We start from the raw sequence: 10,086 nt of genomic DNA, 5'->3' as shown, positions 1-10,086 counted from the left end.
CCCGATCGAGCTGGTTCCTCGATCGGCGGAGCAGCCAGTCTTGCGACTTGGCCCGCGAGAAACTAAAAAGGCTCTCCACTTGATAGCGTGACGTTGGTGGCATCAGAGCCAACACCAGCTTCGACGGTAAAGGAACGTTTGCCTAATTAGCAGACTACTTTTCTTTAGTTTGCGTTTCGAATTACTTAGTAGCGGGTTTACTAATCCGGTCATGATCATCATCGCGATCAACTTCGGACAACCCTCTCAGTGTAAGATGAAGCCCCATTTGGACTTGGTGATAGGGGTCAAGACACAGAACAATCTCCTTTGATCGATCATGAAGAGAAAATTTTGATTCAAGCGTGGATTTATCGACGTCAGTGGAAGATGTCCGAGCTCATGATCGCGTCAGAGTTGGCGGTGAGAAGTTGGCAGACCTGGCAACATGGAGCTCGATCGAGAAAGAGGAAGGAGTGTTTTTTGTGATAGGGGTGAAATATTGAGTAATGATGCTTATGTTAAGCTTAAGTCTCAGTATAACTCATTTCTTGATGTAGAAGTTGTCTGCTCCTTGCTATCTGCTCTAACTTCTCCTTCATCCGTTCCAAGAACCATTGTCTGTTTGTACTACCAACAACATGGCGACTTTTCATGTTCCAGAATCTGGTACTGCTAAGAGGACTGTAAGATAAGCTTCTAGTTGGCAGGACCTTGCTAACATGCAACAGAGTACCTCCTGGAGAAGCCCAACCCAGCACGAAAAGAGCTATCCCCCCCTCCCCTCATTCTTTACCAAGAGTTCAAACAACAGATATGTCCTCAAAGACAATGATGTTCACTTCCATGATGTATCTCTGGGAGACATCCCCGAGAGGACTAGTCAAGACGACGCAAGGTCGTCTGATGAAAGCATTGGCCCCTCATTGTTCACTTCCTCCCTCTCATACAAGTCCTCCTTTGCTCAGACATCCATCTCCCAGTTCTCGTCAAACCCTCCCACTAAGCCAAGCAGCCCTTCTCTTGGAGAGTCTTCTCACCAAAGAGACCTTATAATTCCTCACCCAAGGCTACCTGACCCGGTAGCTCGACGACGGGACAGCGGGTCGGTGTATAGTGTTGAAGATGCCTCAGTCCAAGCTGTTGACTACACTGCCACTGCCACTCAAACCTCTCCCCGTAACTCAATTCTGAAAGAGAGTGCCGCTCCTACCACCAAGGTTGAGATTGACTCCGAGTCTCAGAACTTGGATGAGTACCTGAGGAAGTATGGTCAGAGGAAAGTCACTCGGCAAAAGCACATCATGACTGCGTTTCTGATTTCTGTCAAGTAAGTCTCCCAGCGCCCCTCTACAAGTTAAAGGCAACTCTAACGTCATGAAGTTTTATGTTCATCTTTGCCTCTTGGTGGTGGCCTCGCTATTACTATGTCTACATCCCATTCATCTCATTCCCCCTTGTTCTCAACTGCATCATGATCGCCTCCATCATATGTTTCACTCTCAAGAACCTCATCTCTGGTGAGAAGATCATTGAGCCGGATCACCTTGAAGACCTTATAATGATTATGCCTTGTTACAACGAAACCCTCGAAGAATGTACCAAATCTCTTGATTCTCTGGTTGATCAAGTTGGCATTGACAACCACAAGAGGGGCATCATGGTCATTTGCGACGGGCGTGTCCGCGGGCCAGGAATGGAGAAAACGACAGCCCAGTACCTCAATGAAGACATTTTTGTCGAGCAACTCCACCGTGAGAAGATCACCAGAGCGTATAGAGCCTGGGATGGTCAAGCCATGGATGTCGAGATCTCGTGGGGTTACTACAAGGGCGTCCCATTCTACTGCATTGTCAAAGAGCAAAATCAGGGGAAACGCGATAGCCTCATTGTTATCCGCTCGTTTTTGTACAAGTTCAATATCAGAAACACCAACCCCACGACGATATTTTCTTCGCAATTTCTGCTCTCAATGACCGACTGGCTTACACAAGAGGTCAAGGTCAACCAAGTGGACCATTTGATCGGCATGGATGCAGACACCGTTTTTGACAAGGTCTGCATTTCAGAGCTGCTCAAAGAATCAAAATACCCAAATACCGTGGGCGTTTGTGGCTATGTTGCGGTCGATTTCAAGGACGGCAATTGGAATCTGTGGTCAATCTATCAGAATGCCGAGTACACAATTGCTCAAGGCTTGAGACGACTGCACCAATCCATTGCCACCAAAAAGGTCTCATGCCTGCCAGGATGTTGTCAGCTGCTCAAGATCTGCGACATGACTTGCGGCGACAAGGTCCTGGTTGAGCTGTTTGGATATTATCCTAGACCCCTTGATGGGATGATTACACGCATCCGAGCCACTGCTTCTGAAGACAGAAATCATATCTGTCAGCTTCTTACAACTTTTCCAGAGGCGCAAACTCGACAGGCCCTGAGAGCTCGAGCATACACGGATGTGCCCCATTCTTGGAGTGTTTTCTTGTCCCAACGACGCCGTTGGACACTTGGAGCTACAAGCAACGATTTGCTGTTGACGACAGCAAGACACTGCCAATGGTGGGAACGAATTCTGGCCTTTTCTAATGTGCTTACTTGGTGTCTTAATGTCTTTGTAATTGCTTCTATCGGATGCATGATCGTTGCTTTTATGCATCAGCCATGGTGGATCATCATGGCCTTTGCAGGCATCATGATTGTGCCACTCATCTACTACGTTATCATGGCGGTCTGGCTCCCTCAGTCGATGCTGGAAAGATTTCAGTATCTTTTGGGTCTTTTCATATTCGTTGTTCTCGGGCCATTTTTGAACATTGCAGTCATGGTATTTGCTGTTTTTAACATGGATAGCTTTGGCTGGGGCAAGACTAGAAAGGTCATCGCTGAAACACCTGAAGACCAGGTTCAGGAAAAGCAAAGACTAGAGGGCTCTAGCAGTGGCTCGAACTCACCACAGCTGAATAGTGCAAATAGCCAGGTCGATGAGACTGCAGCGGGAGTAACAGTCCGGAGGCCGACTGTAGTCTACGTACCGCCAGTTACTCAACTCCGGTAGTTCGGTTACAGTTTGCAGTAGTTGGACGCCAAAGCTACAATACGATAGACTTAAAACTTCTAAATGTTAATTGATCCTAATATTGACCAAGCCTAAAGTACGGGTGCATGACTAGTTAGATAGCATTGAGGTGTATGTAACGTGGCGTAATATGCACACCCACGTGTATATCCTCAGATTCATCGACCGACTGCCTGACCCTCGAGTCTAGTCTATAAAAGACATCCCTGTAAATATTCTTAGCCGCCTCTTGCAACTTCGTCGACTAACTTGTATACATTAAAGCGCGTTCGTCATCTCCCCACCCACCACCTGAAAGACTGGGCTGGCGTTTAGATTTACATAGTTCAAAGGCTAGAACCACGACGCTAGAATCGGGAGCGGCGGCCCAGAAGCTCCTCTAACAACGTGTCGATCCCGTGCCTCTCCTGGTAAAGCGCGGCTACTGCCAGGAACAAGGGGTGGTGTAAGATGTAAGACGCCATGAGCTAAACATTTCCAAGGATGGTAATTCAGTTTGGCACAATCAATTGTTGATGGTGTATGGTATTCCAAGTTAGGGATCCTCACATGACGCAGAGTGACCCAATTTGCTCACTCTTGTCATTGTACTATGTCTTCTTTCTCCAATAGCCGATCTGCAATGGTATAGTCGATCCTTTCTTTGACCATTGCATGACCCACTGCGAGTCTTTACCGGAGGAAGCGTCAAAGCCAACAACGCCTCGTCATTGTTGTTGGACCTGAAAATAGGAGTCAACAAGACTAAAAAGAACTTTACGTCAATGGGTTGTCTTTGTTATCCACAAAAGAAAACACCTGTAATGCCGGTCTCGTCATCAAGGCCCGTTGGTCGGATCGAGAATAGTCCTGAAGATGTCTGGCGAGCATCAAGGATCTAAAATGCTCAGTAGTCTGAAATGAAGGATTCGTCATGGATATAACTTACTTATATATAAGAGCTCTGGTAAACTTGTGCGTCGATCCTCAGTCTCTATCTCTTCTGCACAAAAGGATTCGTTAGATATTTGTTAGTGTTTCACATCGCAATGAAGTCTGTCACTCTCCTGTCACTGGCTGCTCTGCCCAGCATGGTCCTTGCACATGACTTTATGGTCAGACGCAAAGGAGCCGAGTTCAACATCGCTGCTCGTCATGAGCATGCTTCAGTCCAGTCTGAAGGACTCGAGAAGCGAGCCTCTTGTGGAAAGGATAGTGGCTCTTGTCCCAAAGGACAATGTTGCTCTGCCGCTGGCTACTGCGGTACCACTTCACCTTATTGCTCTTCACCCCAATGCCAAATGGCCTATAGCAACGGCAACTGTGATGGAAGGTATGTTTGTTTCCGATATATACGTTGACACCTGACCTAACTCATGTTCAGCAAGAAGCCCAAGGGTGATACCACAGCAAACATTCCCAGATCAACCAATGGCAAGGTCCCTTATAGTAAGTCGTAATCGAAACATCACTACATGAGCCACCAGCCTGACCACACCTAGATGTGTATATCACTAACTGCACTACTCCTGGAACTTTCGCCCTGACCTTTGATGACGGCCCTTACAAGTACACTGACCAAGTATTGGACGTTCTCAAGCAGAACAACATCAAAGCTACATTCTTCATCACTGGTACCAACCTTGCCAAGGGCCAGATCGATGACGAAACTGCAGGTTGGCCCAAGATTCTCCGCAGGATGTACTCCGAAGGCCATCAGCTCGCCTCGCACACCTGGTCGCACCAGGATCTCACTGCCTCAAGTGATGAGGTCCGCCAGCAGCAGATCATCTACAACGAGATGGCCTTCCGCAACATCTTCGGGTTCTTCCCCAAGTACCTCCGTCCCCCGTACGGAACCTGCAACCGAGTTTCTGGCTGCCTTGACTATGCGACCAAGCTTGGTTACCATGTTATCAACTGGAACCTCGACACCAAGGACTTTGAGAATAACACCCCTGATAAGATACAGACTAGCAAGAACACTTTCTCTAAAGGCGTTTCTACTAATGCAAAGGCCAATGCTTACATCGAGCTGAGCCATGATGTCCAGGAGCAAACTGCCTACAATCTTACTGCTTTCATGATCAAGACAATCAAGGACAGGGGATACAAGGCTGTTCCTGTTGGAGAGTGTTTGGGAGATGCCCGTGAGAACTGGTATGTTACTGATCCTAACTTCAAGCCCTCAGTGCCGGTATACAGTGCCACTCCTTGTAAGTATCTTCACCTGCACGATACACTCCATCGAGATATGCCCCGGTGTATCACAGATTTTCTTTGAGCATGCGGTATCACTCGGCTGTTTCGGAGCTTTATCCTCAACCCTAAAGCTGCAAGAAAGCAAGTACTGATATGCTCAACAGCTACCTCTCTGACTACCGCGACCACTGCTACTACCAAGGATGGCAAATGCGGTGCTAAGAATGGCGGTACAAAGTGCACCGGATCCAAGTGGGGAGACTGTTGTTCCTACAACAACTTCTGGTGAGTTTTCAGCCCCAGGCCCTAGCAGACAAATTACTGACCAACTATTTCTTCTACAGCGGCTCAACATCCGGATACTGTGACGGCGGTTGTCAAGCTGAGTTTGGAAAGTGTAACAAGTGGACTACCGGAAGTGCTCCTATTGTTTCGGCCAATGGTCTTTGCGGTGACAAGTATCACCAGACTTGCAAGGGCTCTACATATGGATACTGCTGCTCCAAGAGTGGAAACTGGTAAATTCTCGCCCATCCCATTACTACCTGTTATCTAATAACGTATATAGTGGTAAGACGAGCGCATACTGTGGCAATGGGTGCCAGAGTGGCTTCGGAACTTGCACCTCCTCCAAGTGAGGCGTGGGAATTTGATGCAACCTCTGGTAGTGCTGCAAGCCACTATATGGTAACTCACCTCTGTTTATATGTTTCCATGATGTAGACCTACGTAGTTTAAGCAAATATTCATTGGTCGATTAAAGTCATATCGATACAAGGCCGTATCAGTTTTGGACTCTTAAGATTTGCTCCTCCAGCAAGTCCTCATATCTCTCTGTAGTGTTTGCCAGCACCTTCTGGCCTCGTACAGAGTCGATCAGAAAGTTTGGCAACCCAAATTGCAGGACTTCCCAGGCCCTAGCCTCCTCAGCAAACAATGCTGGTGCACAGCTGAGTTGCAAGTCAACGGGGCTCGATTTTGAGTCCAACTGCCCCAACACGGCCGAGTGCAGCACTCGACCCGTGTTGACAAAAGCAACCATATACCAGCCCCTGAGCCTGTGTAATAATATTCGAAATTCTTGATAAAATTCACCAAGTATATGTGAGAATAATGCTGTTGCTGCTCTCACTGGCCAAGCTCATCACAAACAAAGACTCAAGATGTTATCAACATCTATCTTTATCGTCAACGCCGGGGCTTTACTCCTATGAGGACTCGACCGGCGCCACCAGGTGACACAAGATACGTCGGCTGTGTTCTTGTGTGGACTAAAAACTAGGATCTGTCACTCTCACAGCCTGCCGGCCCTTGTAGATTCAGGCGCCGCGGATCTGGCCATGCACGCGGCAGAATGCATGCAGCCGCTGCATCTCACAAATCTGCATACATAACAATGCTTTGTTATGTGCGGCGGGTAATCTCCTCGAAGATGTAACACGGGTGTTAACAGATGCACGGATATCAGCAACTCCGAGCATCTCCGGGCGTGAAAATGCCCAGTAAGTAGGGGAATACCTTCATATCTGCCTTGCTCAACTTGGGCCAACTCGACATGGGAACTTGGCGGGCGGTTGGAGGATGCCGATGGCCTTTACGCGTGCATGTATGCCTCAGAACCGTCACACAGTTATTTTTCAGCTTGGATTCTGCAGTTTCTTCGACAGACCTGAATTTTCCCAGCCGTTAGTATCAACCGACGGTCAGGCGCCTTACTTTGCCTGGTACAACCGCCTGGAATCTAACGTCAGTGTTGTTTGCTCAACCGTTGTCTGTCAGCGTTTGAGGTGGCAATCGTCAACCAAGCGTCAGCCGTTTGTGCCATGGCACCATATGTATGTTTCCACCAGTTACCGTGTTTAAGCGCCATTTCTGAAATCTCCGACTTGTCATCCAGTGTTTCATGATGACGAATAAGGACACCTCTTGGAAACAGAGGTCTCATTTGACATGAGGCTTCAAACTTAAACTCAAGTTCTCATTATTAGGGTGATTGTATTGTCGATGCATCATGCTACTAACTCGATTAAGATGCAACTGCATTGTCAATCCCTCGGATCTGTTGTTGGTGGAGATGCCTGCACGATTGCCATGATTTTATTTGAAATGATGTCGCGACCTGTTGAAAGATAACAAGCAGTTGTTGGTAAGAAAACTATGTTCTTGAGGTTAATAGTCAATGGCAAAATCACCAACCTCAACCAGTCCACCGTTCATCGTTGAATACAAAAATAAACCTCAGACCGAGGGATATGTAGTCCAGCCTCATAGAACAAAGGCGATCGTGACCCCCCTGAATCTTGCTTGGATCTTGATTCTTCCGCTCTGCGTCTGATACTTCTCGTGCTTGTGTCACCACGCTCAAGCCTCAGCACTAGACCAACACCTCTTGACCAACACCACAATCAACACTCATCAAGATGTGCTCCGCCCAGGTGAGATCGTGCTGGAGAAGTGCCATAAAAAGCAACAACATCATCCTCCTCGCAAACAGATCTGATCAAGGTGTGGGGCCAGTGTGATCTAGAGGTTACCAGAAAACGTTGTTTGCCTTGATAAACAAGGGCATGTACTCATTGTACAGTGTGCGAGGCGTCAGGCCATGTCCACAAGAGGAATACCACATGGAAACGTGCGTTAAAGAGGGCCCAAGCTCGGCGGCCCTGGTCAGTGAGCATTTCGAGACATGGCATGGCAGCATGGCCAAGCTTGAGAAGGGTAGCAACATCCATTGTAGATCAAGTCAGGACACAGGGCAAAGTCGGCAAAGAAAGAATAACATGTCGACAATGGTTGATACGATTGTGAATAATAATCTGTCAAACATCACGCGGCTAATTGCCGACTTGTTAATGTACACACTAGACTTTATATCTCCACAATAAGAAAGCCGTCCTCTCGTACCAAGAAATAGAGACAGAAGGGTAGTAAGTCGAAAAGAACAGAACAAACGAATCATTCCCATGCGCGCAACCCCATGAAGAGTAGTAGTAATCTCACATAGCCCTCAACTTTGTAGGCTCCTTTCCCTAAACGCCCTGAACAGTTCGTACTTTGTCATTAGCAAAAATCCTTGAGAACCACCAACGACCGCATGACTTTCACAAGTCATTTCGCTGTGAACCACTTTTGTTGATAAGAACTCCGTCGCCGTTGTAGGCGTTGATGTTTCCCGACAGATCCACCAGGTATCTTGATACTCACTGGTGATCGTCCATGGCGAGATGCCGCGCGTCCGCACCTATCCGACCAGTTTCCTACATTACCGTCGAGGCTAGAAGACGTGTTTCGACATCGTCCATACCCATCCCATCCATGCGAGGGCCTTCCATCCCCTGGAGTCTTTGTTCAATAGCCTGGAAGCGTGGTTCGTAGCCGCCTCCAGCTCGGGCTTCAAGACTGTCCATGCGCTTCTCGATGTTATCGAGACGCTGCTCAATGCGCATTAGACCCTGGGCCATGTCGTGGTTCAGGCGGTCGAGTTTATTAGTGAAGGATCGGATCGATGTAGCCAGCGGCGCGTTCTCCTGACCAGGCGTGCCAGAGGGAGCTCGTGGCTCGTGGTTGTGACGTCCCTCTTGGATAGCAAAACGCCATTGGTTTCCGAGCTGAACTTCACAAACAGCCTTGGCACGAAAGGGACAATCAATTTTGCGCGTCGAAGGGTTGCGCTTCTTGGCAGTGCTGTTGTACTTGACACCACCGCGGTCGCAAACGAGATCATAACGGGTGGGTTTTCCGTCGCGGTAGTTTGAGGCGCGCAGCTTGACAATTCCGTATCCCTGGTCCTTTGCAACGCGCTGGACGGAAGCCATCAAATCTTCGAAGGTCCTAAATATACCTTCTGGTGGGGGTAATAGCGCTGGAGGTGGTGTATTCGGCATGACGAGTGATTGAGCCAGGGTGGCGGTTGCAACGGAACGGTTTAGATAAAGCGGAGAGGGCAAATAAGTTTGCCCAAGAATAAACGGTTTCGGAGTGCTTTAATAGGACCGGGTGCGAGGCGTAGAATGAGATCGCGAATGGACGAGAGATTGCTGCTGGTTTTGGTCGCGATGGTAGTTTACAGGGCAGGTATGCAAAAGGCTGGGTTCAACTTTCCCGCACTGTTCTAACTGTGATACAGGTATGGACCTAACAAGGTTTAGTGTTGATCCGGTCCGGGCCAGGCGGACCATTCACAGGCCAGACCTGCAGAAAGGCGGGGCCGTAGGTGACAGCAGGGTGCAGTCTACGTACCTGATGGATGCTGCGAAGCGTCGTTTTGTACGTCAAGCACAAGCCAGGGGAGGTAGCTTCGCGCAGAGCAAGGAGAGGTAAGGTACCTGACAGTATGAACGGAGTGGATAAGTAGGGAAGGGTGTGGAGGGGTCAAGCAACGTGCTGAGAGATTGAGATGGTGACTTTGTGTAGCTTGAGCGGGTGCGACGATGGAAGATAGAGACTGTATGTGAAGTCAGCAGCAAGAATGATTGCAGGCTTGTGATGAAAGAGCTGTGTTTGCCGGAGGCCCTGGGCCTTGATATAAATCAGGTTCTCCAAGTGGAAACGGGGAAGCGGTTCGAAGGGGGTGTGAAGAAGCTCAGGCTTGTTGAGGCTTCATCATCACCTAAGGCTGTTTGGCTGCCAAGCACGTGACGGACGGGCTGAATAGAGCGTTAGAGTTGGCGGTTGATACGGATAGACGCAGCAGTTGCGGGCTTCGACTTGTTTCATGGACATTGAGGTGTTTGTCTCTCTCGTAGGTCCTTTTGCCTGATGCCCGTGATACACTGACAATTACTGCATCTAGGTAGACAAAGAACTCGAGGTATGTCACCGCCATCGATCGACACGGTGCGGGCTTACTC

General features: G+C 48.5%; 3 protein-coding genes across 3 annotated transcripts; 2 read left to right on the top strand and 1 right to left on the bottom strand.

Moving 5' to 3' along the window:
- Nucleotides 1–620: 620 nt before the first annotated feature.
- FMAN_12669 (uncharacterized protein) lies at nt 621–3,034 on the top strand (the record flags this gene model as incomplete). Its single annotated transcript, XM_041823137.1, has 3 exons — nt 621–665; nt 711–1,309; nt 1,363–3,034. The coding sequence occupies 3 exons, from the start codon at nt 621–623 to the stop codon at nt 3,032–3,034; spliced, it is 2,316 nt and encodes a 771-aa protein (XP_041688748.1).
- A 1,049-nt stretch (nt 3,035–4,083) lies between these two features.
- On the top strand, nt 4,084–5,874 carry FMAN_12668 (putative chitin binding protein; the record flags this gene model as incomplete). Its single annotated transcript, XM_041823136.1, has 6 exons — nt 4,084–4,367; nt 4,419–4,483; nt 4,537–5,250; nt 5,401–5,521; nt 5,581–5,754; nt 5,805–5,874. 6 exons carry the CDS (start codon nt 4,084–4,086, stop codon nt 5,872–5,874), a joined length of 1,428 nt encoding a protein of 475 aa, XP_041688747.1.
- Nucleotides 5,875–8,493: 2,619 nt separating this feature from the next.
- On the bottom strand, nt 8,494–9,120 carry FMAN_12667 (uncharacterized protein; the record flags this gene model as incomplete). Its single annotated transcript, XM_041823135.1, has 1 exon — nt 8,494–9,120. The coding sequence occupies one exon, from the start codon at nt 9,118–9,120 to the stop codon at nt 8,494–8,496; it is 627 nt and encodes a 208-aa protein (XP_041688746.1).
- Between the last annotated feature and the right edge of the window lie 966 nt (nt 9,121–10,086).

This window comes from Fusarium mangiferae (assembly GCF_900044065.1).
Source record: "Fusarium mangiferae strain MRC7560 genome assembly, contig: FMAN_scaffold015, whole genome shotgun sequence".
NCBI classification, from domain to species: Eukaryota; Fungi; Ascomycota; class Sordariomycetes; order Hypocreales; family Nectriaceae; genus Fusarium; species Fusarium mangiferae.
Note: the sequence above shows the minus strand (reverse complement) of the source record. Positions and strands in the feature narration are given on the sequence as shown.